Source organism: Carya illinoinensis, chromosome 1 (assembly GCF_018687715.1).
Source record: "Carya illinoinensis cultivar Pawnee chromosome 1, C.illinoinensisPawnee_v1, whole genome shotgun sequence".
Lineage (NCBI taxonomy): Eukaryota > Viridiplantae > Streptophyta > Magnoliopsida > Fagales > Juglandaceae > Carya > Carya illinoinensis.
The window spans coordinates 9,721,394-9,742,312 of record NC_056752.1 but is presented as its reverse complement, the minus strand read 5'-3'; the positions used below and the strand labels follow the sequence as shown (position 1 = coordinate 9,742,312).

The 20,919-nt window shown below is 35.9% G+C and overlaps 2 protein-coding genes across 7 annotated transcripts in view; both read left to right on the top strand.

Annotated features, from left to right (window-relative positions):
- Positions 1 to 1,788: 1,788 nt before the first annotated feature.
- On the top strand, positions 1,789 to 17,199 carry LOC122309889 (acyl-CoA thioesterase 2). 2 transcript variants are annotated; one of them, XM_043123654.1, is made up of 17 exons: positions 1,789 to 1,951; positions 2,093 to 2,185; positions 2,448 to 2,515; positions 2,599 to 2,680; positions 3,551 to 3,597; positions 4,062 to 4,187; positions 8,681 to 8,758; positions 9,339 to 9,426; positions 10,392 to 10,504; positions 10,688 to 10,750; positions 10,830 to 10,885; positions 13,352 to 13,456; positions 13,581 to 13,637; positions 14,271 to 14,372; positions 16,492 to 16,540; positions 16,614 to 16,682; positions 16,846 to 17,199. In XM_043123654.1, the coding sequence occupies exons 1-17, from the start codon at positions 1,927 to 1,929 to the stop codon at positions 16,921 to 16,923; spliced, it is 1,299 nt and encodes a 432-aa protein (XP_042979588.1). In that variant the 5' UTR covers positions 1,789 to 1,926; the 3' UTR covers positions 16,924 to 17,199. The 2 variants fall into 2 exon arrangements, 1 of the variants encoding a protein (XP_042979588.1); XR_006242547.1 differs by lacking the exons at positions 16,492 to 16,540; positions 16,614 to 16,682; positions 16,846 to 17,199 and adding an exon at positions 14,033 to 14,125 and having other exon boundaries at positions 14,271 to 14,367.
- A 3,395-nt stretch (positions 17,200 to 20,594) lies between these two features.
- The window catches only part of LOC122309874 (acyl-CoA thioesterase 2-like), a 61,065-nt gene continuing 60,740 nt past the window's right edge, over positions 20,595 to 20,919 (top strand). For 3 of the 5 annotated variants that reach the window (XR_006242545.1, XR_006242546.1, XR_006242544.1), the window contains exon 1: positions 20,595 to 20,776. Coding sequence is in view for 2 of the 5 variants with exons in the window: in XM_043123619.1 (XP_042979553.1) it covers positions 20,761 to 20,776 (16 nt within the window). In the remaining 3 variants the exon portion in view is untranslated. Of the gene's footprint in view, positions 20,836 to 20,919 lie in introns of all 5 variants that reach the window. The other 2 variants (XM_043123629.1, XM_043123619.1) reach the window with 2 other exon arrangements.

The following is a 20,919-nucleotide window of genomic DNA, read 5'->3' as shown; positions in this document are numbered from 1 at the left end:
AAAACTTTAGTACAAATATATTTGAAGGACTGTTATTATTATTATTATTATAAAGATAATAACAAATATATTTGAAGGACTATAAACAAAAACAATTCGCGAAACAAATAAACATATGATGCTACAAAATTTCTCATCATAATCTCTTTGCCTTTCAACTGAGACCAAGCATAGTGCTATAATCTCATCATATTATCTGTTAGTAAAAAATAAATGTTTAGACACAGAGATTTTGTTGGCATTACACAAAATGTAGAGATTATAACTTACAGAGTTTTTCATTTCAAACCATTCATAGGTCTGTGTCTGCATGCATGCATCCCCTATTTCACGATCACGAACACCTCAACCAAATGGAGACTCGAGACTCCTGCTCCATCAAACAGAGCTTAACGCAAACCATAGGGGTTTTTAATAATAAATCAAACAGAGCTTAAGGCAACTTCGGTTTTTAACAAAGCTTCATACAGAGCTTAAGGCAACTTCCAGGTTTTCCACAAAACTTCAAACGTTTGAAGCTTACGGCAACTTCCAGGTTTTTAACAATGCTTCAAACGTTTGAAGCTCAAGCCTACTTCTAGGTTTTTAACAAACAGAGCTTCAAACATTTGAAGCTTAAGGTAACTTCCAGCTTCTTAACAAAGCTTAACACGTTTAAACTTGAAGGCAACTTCTAGCTTTTTAACACTGCTTCAAACAGAGGTCTACGATGCATGGACTATAACCTACCAGTTGCTGTCCGAACGCAATCTCAGTAACAATGTGACTAAGATGCACAGATCCAACAAAATTAAAAAAAAAACCATAAAATTAGAGTTTACAGTGTTTTGACAGGCGTGCGTATGAAGCACGAAGACCCACATCCCATACAGATTCATATCTCCCCCATTAATCTAAATAAAAAATATACACACGCTACAGAAGACCCACACGCAGAAGAAGCCCGAAGGGATTACCAAGTTTCTTTTTACAAACGACAATGCCGAAGGAAAATAGATGGTGATCAATCCTTGCTCTTGAATCTTCGAGGTGGTACTTATTCCACGGCTCTGGCCTTTGGGTTCAATTCCTTGTGGTGCGTGCTTCTTTCAACATTTTAAACTAGATGAAATCCCAAAAAAAAATCAGGCCACTTTTGTACAAAACAAAAACCTGCTTAGAATCAGCTGCATGAAACAAAATGTTCGGAATCAGTTGGATGGAGGAGACCCGAATCAGCAACATGAAGGAGACGCCCCAAATTAGCTGCATGAAGAAGATGCCCCAAATCAGCTGCAAATCCAAGCCAAAACCTGCTCAGACTTCCATTTTTGCTTGCCCAAGCTTGAAGCTTGTAGAACACGCCAACCAAAGATTTTGGTGATCACAGTTTCCTGCATTTCAACTTTTCTGTCTCTTTTTTTTTTTTTTTATTATTATTATTATTATTATTTTTATAATAGCTGACGTGGCATAATTGATATGGGACATACGATTTTTTCACGTTCCACCACATGATGTTACTGAATACGTAGATTCCAATGGCATTACACACGATTGTATGGCATCTAAAGAAAAGAACACAAAAATCATAATTTCCACGTGATCTAATCAGACTTGTACAGGCCGATATCAAAAAGAATTTTGCGAATCATTTTCACGTACATATTATATATAATTTTTAATATTTTTTATTAAACATGTGATGAATATATAAAGAATAGACGAATTTAATTAATTTAAAAAAATAAAATTAAAAAATATTAAAAAAATAAAAATAAATATGATATACGACAGAGAAGATGGAGAATAAGCCCCCATTGGCTATGCCACCGCAGCAATCAAACCACTTAACTTGCCCCCCTCCCCGTCGGAATAAATCATCTCCTCGAAAGGCGAGACGGCAACGGAGACTGTTGGCACTTTCTTTCGCCGTTGATCGAAATCATGTTGTCCATGGACGCTGAAGCAGGTGAGAGAAGCTATGGCCTCGTTTGGTTGTCGAGAAAATGAAATAGAGAAAGGAACTGGCTGATAGAGTGAAATGCGTGCGAACCTAGTGTTTAATTTCTTGTCGAATGGTTTGGTAGTTTTGTTTCTGTTTGTTTTGCAGTGATTGAGTTTTTGGGCTGCGTCGTGTTGCTACAACGGCTACCGGGCTCGTCTCTTAAGAAGATCGCAGGAGTTGTCCTAGTCAAACGATACGGTGATTTCGAATTCTGATAAATTCTTTCTTTCTAAAAATTACTTTTAGTTCATGAATTAATGTATGGAACTTTGCTGCTTTGCCCGATTCGTTTTTCTTAATTTATCTAGTGCCATTTGGCATAAAGATTTATTTTTCTTACGAACCCAAAACAGAGTTTGGTCATTTCGATGCCGATTGATAAAATATTTCACCATTTTTTAAAACATTTTTGGCGGGGATTAGCAATAAGCAATGACTTGTTTAATATATTCGGATGCAGATGGTGGTGAGCATGTTGTTCGCGAGGGTGAAAGTGGAGATGGAGTTTACTTTATTTGGGAAGGACAAGTAAGCTTCCTTGAGATTGTGACGACCACTTTCCTACAATGATCAAGTTTAAAGCAATTAAAGTTTAATCTCCTGATTCACAGGCTGAAGTTGTCGGATCCATAGCTGGCGAAGAAGAAAGTCGTCCAGAATTCCAATTGACGCGATATGATTACTTTGGTTACAGTGAGAAACTTCTATTAATGTTTTAATTATAAGCTAATTTTTGTGTATTATGTGGTTTTGTTTTTCTCGTTAGTAACTTCTGAAGTTACTAAAAAAAAATTATATCATCTAAAGCATGTGGCCAGTTCGCATTAGAAGATTGTTTATTATAAATAGGTTTAAGCATTTTACAACGTTATTACACTGGATCTCTTTAGATAATGTTTTTTATGAAGTGGTGTTAGGAGGTTGCTATATTGATACTTTTTATCATGTATGCAGTAGTTTCATATAAGTTGTTGTTAATATTGGTCAATGGTCTTAAGTTTATCTGGCTTCTTGCCTTGCTTTATGTGAATATATGCTCAAGAGTCAAGATACTGCAGACAATTATGTGCAAATGGGATGGGAATCGGTGGATTTCCTTTTACTTCAATGCGAGGTAGCCACCTCTTTGTGGCAAGCAGTGCTTAGCCCATATAGGCTAGTATAGGTGATGCCCAAAAAAGTGGTAAATGTCTTGGCATGCTAGAAAGGGTGGTTTTGGGAGTCATAGTGAAACCCTATGGCAAATGACTCAAATTTGCTTGATGTGGTGGATAGGGGGGAAAAGAAATGCTTGAGATTTTGAAGACAAATCAAGAACAGTGGAAGAGTTTAAGGCTTTATTTTTTTTTTTTACTAATCTTTACCACTGGGCGATAGTTCACCTTTGTGCTCCCAATTTTAGTATTTAGGAGTTTTTGTATTTCTTCCCCTCTTTTGGTGTACTTAAGTATACCCTCTGTGTACTTTGTAATGCCTATTCTTATTTTTGTTGATTATCAATAAATTTTTCTTACTTATCAAAAGAAAATTATGTGTAAGACTAACTTGAACTTGTGTTGGCAGGCACACCTACATCAGTTCATCATGCAAATGTAATTGCTTTGTCTAAGGTAGCTGCAATAAAAATACACAAATGTGTTTCATTTTCTTTTTCTGTTGCTTTCGCGTAACATATTCATCATGTAGATTGCTCATGCTTATGCCATTGTAAAAATCTATTTACAAGCCTGTTTTTTGGCACACCGTACACACCATTGCAGTGGGCTCTCAATGATAAAAAATTAAAAATGACATAACTTTTTTAAAACTAAAACTCACTTTGTATACTTTCTATGTACTTGGGCACTGCCTAGTTTCTTTCTAATCAATAAAGATTATTACTTATCAAATTTTTTTTTTTTAAAACTATAATGGGTTCCACAGCAAGTGGTAACTCTATGATATTTACCTCTAGATAATGTTTTTTTATCAGTAAATAAGAATTTTATTAAAATAGGTGAAGCGAATTTACCTTAGATAATGTGAATGTGTGTGTCTGCAGTTTTTGTACCTGATGTGCTGTTTGTTATGGCAGCTGACATGCTTGGTGCTACCTCATGAGCACTGTAGTTTGCTTCAGACAAGGTCAATATGGAGTGCTGATGACACTCTAGAGACGTGCTCACTTGTGGAGAGTATATTACACTTGGAGCCAATAGAAGTATGTTTCCTGAAAGTTGTCTGAAAATCTTTTCTCGTTGATGTTTGGTGCTTATGCTTCTGCGATGGAGCACTTATAGATTTTTCGTTCTTTTAACAAGTACAAATAGGCTTATTGTGACTTTGTTATTGTATTCATGTTTACTTCATTTATTTTTGAACAGTTAATAAGAATTTTATTGATAATAGGTGAAGCCAAGTACACGAGACATATACAAAAGCCACACCTAGGCATGACTATCTAAAGATACAAGAAAATCATGTATGTTCATGCCATTAAAGTCTATTACAATCGACCAATGGAATAAAGTGTGAAGGAAAAAAATTTTGAGCCCGCTTTGGATACAAAAAAGCATCCAACTTATCTCATATAATCATTACAAATTTTCCAAATTTCCACGGAAGGAAGGTTGAGATGGTGTTCTAAGGAGGGTGGGGGGTCTTATGGTGGGGAGAATGGTGCTCAAATGAGGTGAGTGATCTTTTCCAATACCATACTCAATCTATTAGTCAATATCTTCGAAAGGATTTTGTACATACTGCTCACCAAGCTAATAGGATGAAAGTCTTTAATCTCCACCACCCTCGGCTTCTTTGGAATAAGAACAATGAAGGTAGCATTTAGGCTTTTTCCAAACTTACCCTGTCCATGAAACTCATGGAAGAAGCTCATGATGTCATCTTTAACTACCTCCCAACATGCCTTAAAGAAGGCCATAGTGAACCTGTCCGGACTTGGAGCTTTGTTACCTGCCATACTTCTTACCACCTTTTGAATCTCCGCCTCCTCAAATGGCCTCTCTAGCCAACTTGCTTCTTGTCGGTCAATAGACTAAAAAACAAGGCCATCCAGACATTGTCTCCAAGAAAATTGCTTCGAATGTAGTTGTGCATGGTACTTGGTAATGTGATCCATGATCTCAGTCAGATTTGATGTAATCCTTCCATCTATCAATTAGGACTCAATGATATTGTGTCTTCTATTTGAATTAGCCATGCAATGGAAGAACTTGGTGCATTTATCCCCTTCTTTTAACCATAAAGCCCTCGATTTTTGTCTATATGAAGTCTCTTCCATTAAAGACAACCTTTCAATATCCAAGATGAGATGCTTTTTGTGAGCATTTTCTTCTTCTAAAAGCCTCATCTCCTCCTCCATGTCTTCCATGCCCTGCAATTCGTCGAAGAGGGACTATTTTGGGTGTTCCTCATTCCCGAAAATCTGCTCATTCCACTTTTCAAGTCCACCTTGAGAACCTTTATCTACAAGCCAACACATAACTCGGGTTCCTTGTATGAGATAGGAAGACGGCCATTGTCTAACTCGCTCAACAAAGCCTTCTGATTTCAGTCACATGTTCTCAAACTTAAAGTATCTTTTACCTCCATAGATGCCTCCACAATCAATGAGAATGGGGAACTAATCCGAACATAACCTTGTAAGCCGTTTTTGGATTAGGTCCAGAAAATGTGCTTCCCAATCATGCAAAATAAAGAATCTATCAAGTCTTGATCAAGCTGGATGTTCTCTATTACTAGACCATATGAATGTGCTAACCATTAGAGGAATGTCCAGAAGTTCTTGCTCACAAATAAATTCAGAAAAATCCGTCATTGCTAAGCTAGAGCTAGGACCTCCAATCCGAGAACCCTTTTTACGTTCAAAATGGACATTCCCGGCATCAATCTCCACTAGCGACGTCACCTCCAGTAAGCCGTCGACCATGGGCCCACCACCAGATCTCCTACTGCTGGTGATGGGTTCTGGGTTGTCATCGGCTCCTTCTGGCCCTTTTTCGTTACCTGCAACCCTCTCATACCTCTGAAACATACTGTCTCGGCTACAAACTACATCGACGTCGTCATCTCTAGTGACCCATTGTCTAGGGCTTCACCCATTGGTTCACCTTCCTCTCCTGTCAGTGAGTTCTGTGTGGTTGCCGATCAGTGTTGGGTGGCATATCGTTGCCGATAGCAGACACACGACCCTTTTTGGGAGGCCTCAGGTTTTTAGCCTACCAACTTTTGGGTTGGGTTGGGGCTTTCCCGTTCTCGGCCCGAGTGTAACGCCTCTCCTGACCAATCCTATTTTTGCTTGGCCTGCTTTTGCCCAAACCTGAGGATGATGGGCTCAAGACCAAGCCCAATCCCAATCCCAATCGACTACTAAGTTTTTTAACTGTAGCAAATATTTTTCAAAGGAAAGATATTCATCCCTCACTGTGCTATTTCTGCAGACTTGAGTAAGCGGCACATGTCTCCTTCCTTCTCCCTCAATGGCTATCTCCTTTGCTTTCAAAATCCCATAATTGCCCTCCACCCTGGGTACCACTGCTGCTGCATCTCCCCGAGCTTCATGACTGCCAGCAGTAAGCCCCAATGATTGAACCACCTCTGCATAAGACGTAGGCAGAGTGTTGAGTTTTGTTTTTTTGAACCAGTTCACTGTGGGTTGATTTTAGAGACCTTGACAGCCCAACCTTTTTCCCCTTCCCCCAGCTGCCATAAACTTCCTGCAGTGCAACCACCATTTTGTTACACCCTTTCCCCTCCATGTCTTCCGGTATGAAAATGAAATTCCGTCAGTCACCATTGCCATATTCCACTAATGCCATATATCTACCCTGAGCATTGGAGCATCTCTGGGCAATGTAACTTTTGTTACCATTTATGTAGGTTGTAAAGAAATCCTTCTTATCTCCGGTCGAACATGTCTCATGGGCTCTAAAGAACCAATTCACCGTGGACATCTCTTGGACTAATGCTTTTGTAACCTTCCAACTTCTCTCTGTTATGTGAGTCCATCGGCAACCTTCCTTAGTTAATTCAAAAACTTTAGATTCTATAAGAATCTGTTTCGAGAAAACCATGATTATCTCGTAGTTAAGCACTAGAGATGATCATCAATGAGAAAGTGTACGGAGAGGAAGCAGAGAGAGAGTAACTAGCTTAATTTTAAAGATGTGACACTGCAAAAAAGTTGCTCCTTTAAATTAATTCGTAGAAAGGCGCAGTCCAAGTACAACGAGATGTGTACAAGAAATTCATCTAGCTATAAATAGAAAGAGATACTAGATAATCATGGAGAGTAAGCCCATCAAAGTCTATGGATGTCCTCTAGAGGAGTGGGGTGTTGAAAAAGAAAGTTGAGCTCCTCTGTCATTCATTCTTGATCCTCAAAATTTCTATTATTCCTTTCTCTCCAAATACATTTGTTGAAAGCTAATAAATATTCATATAAAATATTGGGGACATTATACTTTTCACTTACAAACTACCTCCTATTTTTCACTTTACGCACTCCAAACTATCAAAAGTTTCAATTTACACATTTCAATCTTCACTCTCGGCTGACATCTGGTTGTTAAGATGAACTAAAAACTGACCATGTGGTACAATCTTAAAAACTAGATCTTAACCAAGGGTGAAAATAAGAAAATATAGGTATTTTTGGGTGAATCTTTTGGTAGTGTGGGATGTAGAATGAAAACTAGTCAGTAGTTTGTGGGTAAAAAGTGTGATTCCACTTAAACTTTATTATACTTATCAACAAGTATAAATAACAATAGATATATAGCTTTTTAAGGGCTTTAAAAGAAGGTAAGTCATAAGCCTAGTGTGGAAATATTGGAAATAGTAAAGATCAAATCACTGTTAAACTCATGAAGATTTAGGTCTGAGCATTTATTGTTTGACGAGTAACTTTAGTTCCAAGCTTTTTGGGGTCAGGTGCACCACTCTTTTCTTTTCATTCACATGGTTGATGCTACATCCTTCTTTTTTGAATCTTCGCCATTTGAGCATCCCTTTGAATTTGCACAGGACACATTACTAGTGAGAGCCAAATTTTCTATTGGACCTTCTCTTGTTCTTTGAGGCCTTTTACAGTTTTACTTGTAAGCAGTCCTTTACAGTGCTGTATTCATTGCTCTTCATTGTAACTTTATACACAAAATTGTGGAAGGCTTTCCGAGGGATAGGCTATATGTGGCCAAAGATATTGGTCAACGACTCAATATAAACTGAAATAGCTGAAATGCTCCAACACAAGCTGAAGTGAACTGAGATGATTGACATGGGCTGACACTTGTCCATCTTAGTCTCCAGCAGTTGTCTATTCTGACCTGAAACAAAATAAAATAAAATTGAAGCCTAGAGAGAGAGAGAAGGAAAATTAAATTGACAGCTTTGGTTCTTGCTTTTTATTTATTTTATTTATTTATTTATTTATTTTTATAGGTAATAATGTTAGAAACAAAAAACTGGCTCTTGCTGGTTAGACTCATAGGGATATGAATTTCAACATTTTAATTGTTATCTCTGTCATTTCATTTTCTGTGCACAGATTTTTAGGCTAAATATGATCAAGTTTCTCTCGCATCACCTTATAGAAATGATTTAATGTTACAGAAAATGTTGTCATATTCCCATATAGAGAGAGATTCTGAGTTATTGTTTATGCTAAAATTTCTGTGTTCTTTTGCCCTCTTGAAGGTAAACATATTCCGGGGGATCACCTTACCAGATGCACCGAAGTTTGGAAAGGTTTTCGGAGGGCAACTTGTTGGACAGGCAAGATCAAGCTACCTTCCTTTTTTTTTTTTTTTCCTGATGTATTCAACTGGCACATATTTGTAAAGATCCGCATGTAATGATAGCCTTTAGTAAGGCTGAATCTTGCTCTTACCTAGTTTATACATGTGCAACCCACACATCTCATCACTTGCAAATTCTCTAAGATAATCTCTTTCTACAAGCCATAGCAGTATGGCATATAGAGTAACATTTTTATAGGGTTTCTTGGCATCTAAATTTTTCTGTTCATGATTTCAATTTAAGATAAGCTTGTTTTTATTGCCGTTGATTCACCCCCGGGAGTAGTCGGGACACTGTTCCTGGACACCCGGTGCCAATTTAAAAAAAAAAAAAAAACTTTTATAAGTGTCTCTTGGCTACCAACTATAAGAATATTCATCCAATTCTTATCTTGCATTATTATGTTTAGGGGAAAGTATCTGCAGCTCAAAGTGTTATTTTACACATATTTGAGTTTTCTAGTTGGACACGGATGCCAAATGTGACATGGAATTAAAAGTAGCGTGTGTGTATATATATTTTACATACTGACTTTAAGATGATGTGTGATGTGTAGGCACTCGCTGCTGCATCAAAAACTGTTGATTGCCTAAAGGTTGTCCATAGTTTGCATACATATTTTCTTCTCATTGGGGATTTTGACAGTAAGTATCTTATTTGAGCTTGATTGAAGTTTTTGTGCATAAAGCTTCTCTCAAATGTTGTTATTTCCTCTATTTCATATTTTATCCATATTTTCTTTAGTAGGATGTTCCATAAAAGACATGAACTTTCTAGAACCAGTGGGTACATTTATGCGACTTCCAGTTACCATCCTTGCTTTTTTGAATTAGAATGCTATGACATACTAAACATAGACAAGGTACATTTGCAGAGGAAAAAAAATTTATATTTGAATGTGAAAGCCCTAAATGATGTTCTGTTGAAAAGTTAGATTTTTGAAGATGGACAGACAAGCTATGTAAATAAAAGGCTGGTCCATAAGATTGGTGGCTATATTCACAGAATTGCTTGTCTTTGAGCCTCTTGTTGTCAGCCTTTGCTTCAAATAGGAAAATTTTCTTTTTGAGTGCAAAAGCCGTAAGAGCTGTTCACCTGAAAGGTCGGATTTTTGAAGATGGTCAGACAAGCTATGTGAATAAATGGTTCAGAAGACTGATGGCTATATGGACAGACTTGATTTGACTGAACATGCGATTGGAGATCCCTAGTTGGCTCTGTATTAAGTTTAGGCTGTGTTTAAAAATTTCTTTATGTGTTTAAGCTTGCTTGTCTTTGAGCCTCTTGTTGTCTGTGTAAAAAATCCACAGTATTCTTCATTTCAAGATAATCGTGATGAAGTAGAAGTATGAACTACCCATGGCTTTCTGATGATGTGAGTGCTTGAAGTTCACTTGTCAAACTTCTGACTCAACATGCTGTATATTCATGCCGTATGAGTATCTACTGTTGCTTCTTCATCAGTTTTTTTACCTTGATAGTTTTAACCCACAGCTTAAATTTATTGCATAAAGATACTTTAAATTTCCTTGTACCTTTGTACATTATCCTTTTCATAAAAAATAACAAATAAGTCAGAAAGTTATTAAGGGTAAATATGCTTGTGTAGTGCCGATTTTATATCAAGTTCATCGACTGCGTGATGGCAAAAGCTTTGCTACCCGAAGAGTAGATGCAATTCAAAGGGGAAACATCATATTCACATTGCTGGCTTCATTTCAAGTATGCAGTTGGATTCAACATTTTCTGTCAGTTGGATTTGGAATTTTGGCCAGTGGTTCTAAAACTCTTTGATAAGCATGCACTTTGCTTCCCTTGATATAGTAAATATAAATGTGTCTGAAGGATGGCACACATGAAAATTATTTTGGTCGCAAGTATAATTGGGTTAAGTTGATTTTCCAGAAAGAAGAAGATGGGTTTGATCACCAGGAAGCAACAATGCCTTCTGTACCTCCGCCAGAGATGGTAACTAATATGTGGCTTCCTTTTTAATTAAAGTTTTTCCTATATATTTCTGTTGTAATTATTGAACTCTGACTTTCAGCTTTTGTCAATGGAAGAGCTACGCGAGAGACGGCTGACTGATCCGCGCCTTCCAAGGTAAGATTTTGTATGCGATTTGTAGTTCTCTGCTATCTGCCCTTGCATATGATTTTTTATCTCCACTTGGTAGATATAAATAATTCTTCTTTCCTCTGTTGTTGCATTTTGTTGTATGATTGTTTTGTTTGTAAGTCTCTGGTTGATGTGCATTTTTGCCCTGTATGGGGGTGATAGTAACTCAGCTATTTGACGAGAAAAACCATTAACCATACCCTATGGGTGCCTTTGCCGCTCCCTATGAAGCCTTGAGGCGTCCAATCATTCAGAGCTATTAGGTTTAAAAGAATTACTTTTGGAATCTGTTTATGCATTGTGAAATAAAAATATGGAGGAGTTATTAAATTCTTTATTTTTTTGCTTTGAGTCTTCTGATACACTTGGTACAGTTAATGGTTTATTTCTACCAGGCTATAGAAACAAATGTTCTTGTATTTGTTTATTTTTTATTGGCACCGGGCATCTGGGAACAGTATCCTGACTAATCCCGGGGGTGCACAGGCTCTCAGCAAGGAGTTTCCCGCAAGTGCAACTCGGGTAATTCAAGGGGAAAATCCCCTAATCCGATAGCCCCTAGAGATTGTTTGCACCAATGGGGACTTGAACCTTAGACCTGTGAGAGCATACCCCCAAGCCTAAGACCTTTACCACTTGAGCCAACCCCTAGGAGTTGTTCTTGTGTTTGTTATAGAGTCATAAATATGAATAAATGTTTTATGAGTACCTACAACATGCATACTTTTTTTTTTTTTTGATAAGTAAAAATATTATATATATATATCAACAGGAGTAACCAAGTACATTGGACGTATACAAGAAAACACATAGCCCATACTAGAGTGCTCCAAATGACCCAAAAGCCCGTGAAAACTACCCAAAATACACCAAACCCGAATTGGAATGGAACACACCTCCCCAACCCCAGCCCCTTGTTTCCTGTACAACTAATTCAAATCCCTAGAGTGTCTTCACAATGCCCTCCCTTTATTCTTCCCTCAACTTGAACTACGTCCCATCATGTCGTAGTTAATTGCCCATGAAAGACGCTTCAACTCCCTGCTTTTTTTGAAACTTGATTTGGTTTCAAGCGAATGGCTCACCTCAATCGCAGTGAATAGAGCTTTAATTTGGTCTTCATGTGCATCATCTGAGATCCCCACAATTTGCTTAAACCCGTTAACTTTATTAAGAACCCAATCCAATGGTGACCCTGCTATATCGTTTAACGGAGGTCGAGAAACCAAGGGAACGGCATTATCCTTAGACACAGTACCTAACTACACTCCCGACTCTAAACCTTCCTCCACACGAGGCACCAACGACAAACTTTCCTTCCCTCCATATGGTTGCTCGACAACAATATGGTTGTTGTCCATTATTTCTATCACCATTATAGGTTCCTCCCCTCCATCAATATTGCTTGTATGTATTCCACTCCTAGATTGCTCAGACCCTATTGCTCCCTGAGGAGACACAAAACAGGTAGGGGAAACACAACCTTTTGTAACCCCGTTTGCATTTTCTAGAAGAGGCTCGACTGTTACTTCCAAAGTATTCAAAATCCTGGATGGACCCCCATCTTCAACTAAAAAATAACCCTGGACAGAAGAACCAACCCCATCTGCAACTGGAGCTTGAGGCCCTACTGCTCCCTTAGGAGGCATAGTGACAATGACATGAACAAAGATGCTAGTGTCCAATGACCCTATTTGTGGCGGCGTTGAATCCTTTACCGGCACACTTGTGACCTACAAGATGCATACTTTCATACCAGGCATTTAAAACGGCTGTTCTTCTGACATAAATGAGTAATATGCACAGATGCAATCATGCAAATAAACCATGCTTTCTTCCACATTGGGTCCTGTTGTGCGACTCCTCCTGTAAGGGAAACCAGGATATCCTGAAGTGCTGAAGCCTAAGAATGTTGCGTGAACCATATTCATGTGTATATATTCTTTCTATCAAAGATATGCAGCAGAAAAGTTAGCTATACTTATGACTTGTCAACTTTGTGAAATTGATTTTATTTTTTTTGGATAAGGTAAATTTTATTCAAGGCACAAACAGGTGCAACTCATGTACACAAAGTATACGATAGGAAACACCCAACTATAGGGATTAAGAAATATAATGGCATAAGTGTTGCTTATAACAAAAAAATAGTGGAAGTGATTTTTTTGATACCATTAATAATGTTCTTCAATTTTTAGTAACTAAAAGAGTGGCATTGGATATTTTTAAGTAGTTCTTTGCTGTTCTCCTTACATTCATTTTCAGTTGTTTTTTCCCTTATGTGTATTTTGCCCCAATTATGATGGAGTTTCCTTGTTATTTATTTTACCTAAAAGATCATATTTTAATTGCAAGCCTAACAATTGAATGTGTAAAGGTTTTGTTTGGGTGGATTATTGAATCTAAAGTTTCCACGTTAAATGAATAAAATGTTAGTTTTTGTTGATTCAGGACTTATCGGAACAAGGTGGCCACATCCAAATTTGTCCCTTGGCCCATTGAGATACGTTTTTGTGAGCCCAACAATTCAACCAATCAGACTAAATCTGCTCCAAGGTTAGCCCGGTTTAGTGTTTTGGATGTCCACCTTTTCTTGTGGCTGAATATGCATGTCACTTCTTTTGGAAACTTGTTTGCATTTGGATCTATCTTTATGTGTTGCATGTTGACTCTACTGCAGTTTGAGGTTTTGGTTTAGAGCCAAAGGTAAACTCTCAGATGATCAGGCCTTGCATAGGTAAGGAAGCCTTTTTACAAATATGTACCAAGTTTTCTGGTTGGTTCTGCTTTGCTTGGAGGATATAAACTGTTCTGAACGAGTCTTTTTATTGTATGAGCAATAAGGTCTAGTGTATCTTTGTCGTCTCTGATTTTGTGGAAACCTTGTACTTTGTTGATCTTTTACATTTTGATAGAGCCTGATTGCACTAACATGCCATATTTTTGTTTGTCTGTTCTACTAATTTACACAACTTAATTGCTAGCATTATTCAACGATCTGGAATGGTAGGGGTCAGGATTAAAGATTTTAACTCGTGCTAGAGGTCAGGATGAAAATCTTTTGTTGGTGTACCAAGTCTTAAAAGGATGGGTGGGTTGGTATTTATACGAGTTCTTTTGACATTTTACCAGTGCAGTAATCCACCTAATTTAGGACTTGCCATGACTTGTGATGTGTCTTGTCGGCTTTTTGCATATAAATCCTAAGGGCATAAGGTAAAGTTGGTAAGTAAATGATGGTATGACACATCACTCATGAATTACATATCTGATTTTGACTCGTGATAATTGATGTTGTTCTGGACAAGTCCAATTTATTTTGCTTTATTTCTCTTCTAGTTCTTTAACTTGCTGTTAGGATCACTTGCAGATGTGTTGCAGCATATACATCAGATTTAATATTTCTTAGTGTCAGTTTGAATCCCCACCGTAGGAAGGGTTTGAAGACGAGCTCTGTTAGTCTAGATCACTCGTAAGTATCTCTGTCCCTTAACCAAACTGTTTGACAAATATTTCAAAATTTTTATGAGAATATGTTTATAGTCAGTATAAGGCTGATAATATATGGCCTCATTGTGCGATGACTGTCATCTGCTTATGCATTTGAAAAGGGTGACCGAATCATTCCTTGCTTTAACTGGCTTGAGAATTCAAATGGTAGTCACAAAATTAAGTGAGGTCACAGTTTCAGCATAGAGAACTGCTCTCTCTTTCTATGTGGATGGATTCGTCCATTGTGTTAGGGCTAAGCAAAAATTTGAAAATCATACTTCGAATCCGACTCCGTTTTGGAAATGGAGTCAGATTTCTTTTTTAATTTTTCAGTCAGAGTCGAAGTCGGAGGTGTCATTGGACCGGCTCCGACTTTGCCCTCTGACTCCTATATTGTATTTATGTTATAAAAATTTGTATTTATCTATAGATTTATCATATATACTAGTATAATTATATAGTTATATAATTAGAACTTATATAGTTAAATTCAATAATATACTAGTATGAGCTAATTATTATCAAATAATCTACTTATACTATAATATAAATAGACTAACGATAGTTTAGTATATGTAAACATTATAATATTACTACATACATAATCAAGTACAAAAATAAGTTAGACACTAATATTTAAATAAGTCTAGTGTAATAAGTTAATAATACATAATACCAATTGACTAAAATATAATAACATGTAATTAGACACTAGAAAATCTAGTATATAATTGAGTTAGAAATAAGTTAGACATTAGTATAATAACATGTAATTAGACATTATAGTACAAGTCTTGTATAGAAATAAATTAGGCACTAGTATAGAAATAACTAATAAGCCTAGTATAATAAGTTAAGAGTCTTGCTAGGTACAAGCAATTTGACGCACCAAATCGCGTACCACTAATTTTTTTTATTGAAAAAAAATTAGAAAAAATACAATTGAAAGAAGAAAAGGTCCTCTATCTCATACAAACCATTTTTATCTTCAATGCACATCATTTCATTAAATGGATGCCTTAAATATTAGCTTTGGTGCGCAAACTCGCTTGCAAGAAGAATTTTCCATAAGTTAATAACACATAATACTAATTTACTAAAGTATAATAATATGTAATTAGACACTAGAAATAAGTTTGGTATAGAAATAAATTATAAATAAGTCAGACACTAGTAAAATATAATAGCATGTAATACTATAGTATAATAAGATGTAATTAGATAATAAAAATAATATGTAATACTATAGTATGATAACATGTAATTAGACACTATAGTACATGTCTATATAAAAATAAGTTAGATATTATTATAGAAGTAAATTTGTAGTGAATGATTTAGTTTTAGTTTTTAATTTTTTTTGAAACCCAAGGGGTTGGCCCAAGTGGTGAAGGCCTTGGTCTTGGGGTCTCACTTCCTTCAAGGTTCAAGGTTCAACATCTCATGGGTGCAAACAATCCTTTGGGGTCACAACCCCTGGTGAAAAGCCAGCGATTTAACCAATTTTGTGTAGGGAAACTTCCGAGAGTGCACGGTGCATGGAACCGGGGTTTACTCTGCAGGGATGGGTTTGAAGAGCCCTGTCTTGGAGAGGTTCTCTGACATTAAAAAAAAAAAAAAAAAAATTAATTTTTTTTGAAAGCCTACAAAAAATTCTTTTTTAAATGGGTTAAATATGAAGCTAAAAAAAAGAAGCAGCCCATAGTTGAAAGCCCAAATTCGATTCTGCTCCAATAAGTCGGTGTCAGAGTTGGAGTTCAGATTTGAACTTCGACAAAGTCGGAGTTGGAGTCGAATTTAGGGGAATCCGACTCCGACTCCGACTAAGTCAGTGCTCACCCCTACATTGTGTTGCTTAATGGACACACTGCTCGTATTGTTTCTGGGAGTGACATGGATGTATCATGTATCTATATTGAAAAACAGAAATCATCTTTACAGTTTACATTCATGCTGTCAATTGTGATAAATGAGTTCGAGTCCACTGTCAAACTTGTGAAAAAAGAGTTCATGTTGTAACAGTCAAAATTGTTTGAAAACTACTTCTTTGTTACTTATTTTGTATAGATTATTATAATTTATTTTCATTTCTATCTCAGAATGTGGTTCCACCGGCCTCTCAGAGCTGATGACTGGATATTATTTGAGGTACATGTGATGTTGTGTACAGCGCTCATGCTCAAAGTTTTGTTTAGGTCCTTATGCGTCTGGTTTTTAACAGATCCACAGTCCTACCACCTACAATGCGCGTGGCTTTGTTTCAGGCAAAATGTTCAACAGAAAGGGAGAGGTAAAGATTGCATTATATATTCGTAGCAGAAACAGTTTCTAAACCTCTATGGTTCCGTTTTTGCTGTTGTTTCTCTCCATCCATGTGAAAGTGTGTCGCACAGAAAGCAAAAAGGAAGGTGAAAGTATGTTAATGAACTGATTTATGCACGTCCTGATTGCAGCTTGTTGTATCATTAGTTCAAGAGGGACTAATCAGGAAGCCTAGAAGTCCAAATCCACCCGTCAAATCAAAGCTTTGAATTGCTTTACAATATCATTCAGAGGAGCATTATAGCAACATCCTGGTGATTCATTTACATGCCAAGATTTTGCCCCCCAGAGTTTCCTTTTATATGCATTATTGAATGGTAAGTTATAGCAATTGTAATAAAAATGTGAACCTAAGAAGTTCCCCTTGCTAGTTTGGTAGATCTATTGTATACAACCTGTGTGCTGGGTTTCCTCCTCTTCTGGTATATTCTATTTTGCTTATGAAGTTTGATGAAAAAATCTATGCCATTGGTGGATTAGCTTCAGATTCAAGTGAACTGTAACCTGGGAACCGAGCAAGTAATGATTCATGATATGCAGCCACAAGCTCTCAAAAAAACCTCAAGCTTCCTCTCACCGGAAAAGTGACACCGGAGGAAGGGAGAAGCTCTGGGTTCTCTTGGCTCTCCCTTCGTCCAGTCCTCTAAATCTGACCAAATCTGACCCATATACTGCTCTTTTTTTCTTTTTCTTTTTTAATTTTTTTTTGCCATATTCTCTCTTTTTTCCTTTGATTTTTTTTCATTGTTTTTCTTCTCTCTGGGAAGTTAGATCTACATCTCTCTACCAGCCACAACACTACACGTTCCATACCATTAGAACATCCATACTCTCTCCATCACCTCTAGCCAACAGCCACTAAGAGGCAACGATGCGTAACCACCAGACATCGTCCCCTGACCATGCCATTTTGCCCTCCTTTGATCGGGGTTTTAGCGTATCCCCCAATCCCGGCTTATTTCCTTAGTTGTTTAGTTATATTTTCTTATTTTCCTTCATTCCTCCCTAGCTTAAAAATGTTTTAGTTATATCAAAATAAACTCATAAAATGTAACTCGACGTGCTATCAAATAATTTACTTTTATTCTCTTGACCATGCCCTTCGCATTTTACTTCAGCTCTGAAGTTAATAAGTCCGATTTGCTGCCACCCATCAGCCCCTGCTATCGGATAAAACCTTCATGCGCATGGCCTCTCCACGTCAGGCAACGGTTCAACTATTTAGCTTTTATTTCTATAGGACAGTTCAATGTTTATTTTTTGAAAAAATGCTAAATATGCTTACGAAAAATTTATAAAAATTTACTTTTCTGCATGTCAGTTATTGATATGCTGAAAATTATAAAATTTGAAATTTGAAAGAAAATTAACAAAATGAGTTTTGTAAGTAAAATTGTAAGTAAAGTGTAAGTACAAGTATCACTACTCTTTCTTTTTTGAGAAGTAGATTGAATGAGATAAAATATCCCAAAGCCAAATAAAGTTTAGCCCATTAAAAAATTTCACTAAAAGACAAAGGAAGAAAGAGAAAGAAGGGAGAATGAAAAAGAAAAGGAAGAAAGAGAAAGAAGGGACAATGAAAAAGACAAAGGAAGAAAGAGAAAGAAGGGACAATGAAAAAGAAAGTGTAAGAGGCAAAAGAAAGAATGGATGGGAAAAAAAAATGAAAAATGAAAAAAAGAAACAACTAAAAGACAAAGGAAGAAAGAGAAAGAATGGACAATGAAAAAGAAAGTGTGGGAAAAAAAAGAATAGATGAGAAAAAAAATTGAAAAATGAGGAAAAGTAAGTTAGTCATGCCAACGAGGAGTGGAATAAAGTTGACATTCCTACCACTCTTAAGCCCAAGGGATAAAAATGGATCGGACTAGATGAGAAAGAGGATTTTGACTTTTTCTTGAATTTCTTCAACCTCAATAATGAGAGCTCCGATGGAAATATCTTCTCCAACAAATAGATTTTTGACTTTTATTGCACAATAAAAAATGAGAAATTATAAAATACTTATGTTATAATGAATTTTCCTCCCCAAGTACTTGTAGACGTAAGTATTACGTCGAATTACGTAAATTTGTATCTCAATTTCTTTATTTTTTTTATATTTATTTCTTATTCACTATCATGCATACATATACAGATGCTCCAAACTGCTATCAAAGGCCTCAAACCATGCTGATCGAGGCACGGATAGTTATAATGGGCTGAGAATGACTCTTTTTCTCCCTTCTAACCTATTGTATGATTTTTCAACATTAACACAAACATTTGTCCTACATTTTTGAGGACTTTGAACTCATTAATATTGCAAGCCCCCGTCACATGGAAAATTGCCTTTTTATGATGGTCATTTTCCTAGTATAGGTATGAAATCTGCACCCAGACTAATTTCTTGTTACCCATTTTTAACTGTAATTTTAATATAATTACCTTTTCAATTTCTTTTCTTTTTAATTTCACCAAATGATAGCTCCTAACGGAAGAAAAAAAATATAAAGATCTAAAATGATATTTGTAATCTTAAAAATGTAAGTTTTGAACTCTATTAAAAAAAGAGTTTCGTTATATCAATCACTTTTGTATATTTTTTACGTATTTTATTAATGTGATTATTCAAAACAGTTATTTTATATTAAAAAAATAATGTAATTAATCATATTAATAGAACATATAAGAAATATATAAAAAGTGATTTAATATAAAATTTTGTTAAAAAAAATGAGTGAATTTAGTGGTATTATCCTGTAGTATAGTTGATAACGTGGATTCGTGGACTGCTTGGACTGTTTGTTCAAGTTGAGTCTTGTATTGCCACCACAAAATTGTATTTGTAGCCTAAGCGATCGATAGAAAATAAAATGTTTAAAAATTAAAATTACCACCAATTAGACACGTGTTTTATTTTTCACGGTCTTTGCTTGTTCCATTGGATGCGTTGAGGTGAGAATTTTATTAGAGCATTAATAGTAGGCTCAATAAAATTAAATTATAACTAAAACATAGTTAAAATGTGAAATAAAGTGTCAAAATGGACTCAATAAATATACAGTAAATTTGACCAGTCAAATAGTAAATTTGACCATCAATCATTTGATTGGTCAAATTTATTGAGGCAAAGAGACTAGCTAAATATTATTTTTAGAGTAAAATATTACTTTCCAGCTGCAGCATTGAATGAGATCAACTCCTGTGCACCGGACGGAGTCTCACTAGATGCGATTTCTTATTATTTCTCAGTTGCAGTAAAATATTAATTTTTTTATGCGATTTGTGGAATCAGTTTTGGTACAGGATGGAATTTTTCTGGATTCATCTCTGTTTGAACTCCATTTTTTTTTTTGAATTCTCAACCTTTGATTGAATTTCTAGATGTGATTTTGGTATATTGAATTTGATAAATCAAAGATGATAAACCACTCTGAGTGTGTTTATTTGCTATGGAGGTTGAGAATTTCTAGTGGTATATTATACTGAAACTGAACATATAAAATTACAGAAATCGGAGTTTAAAATCAGTATTTTAATATAATAATGAAAGATTTGTTGAGTTTATTATTTAGTGTTGTAAAAAGTGACAAGCTAAAATTTGTAAAAATGAATTTTCTAGCTAAAGTTTGTTGAGCTCACTACTAATACTTTTAGTCGTTATCTTTATCTAACAAATTTATCTTTATTTTTATTTTTAATTTTTTTATTCTTTTTAAATTAATTAATTTTTTATTACTCATTATTTATATATCGCATGTGATAAAAATAAAATAAAAAAATGATGTATGATTCGAAGATCAGAACAGAGTTTTTATTGAATAATTGTCCACTCAGTGGTGGGATTAGTATATTGTGTGACAGAATAGAATGGGCTTCCTTGGCTGTCTTACGTCACGTGCATTAAAGTACTATTCCCTCCATGAAAATGCGATTTTCGTCTTCAACGTCTTTTCAAGTTCTGTCAGCGCTTTCTCTCTAACGTCTGTGACTTTTCAAGAAGGAAAAAAAAAAAAAAAAATACTACAGGCTCCGACTTCAACGACCCCAAAATCATCTTGTCCATGGACGCCGAAGCAGGTGAGAGAGAGCTACGGCTCCGCTTGGTTTCCCAGGAAATGAAAAGAAATGTGGTAGAAGTGAGAAAACTTTGCGTGTGAATCGAGCGTTTCTATTCTTTTTCAATGGTTTGATCGTTTTGTTTTCATGTGTGGGAAATGTTG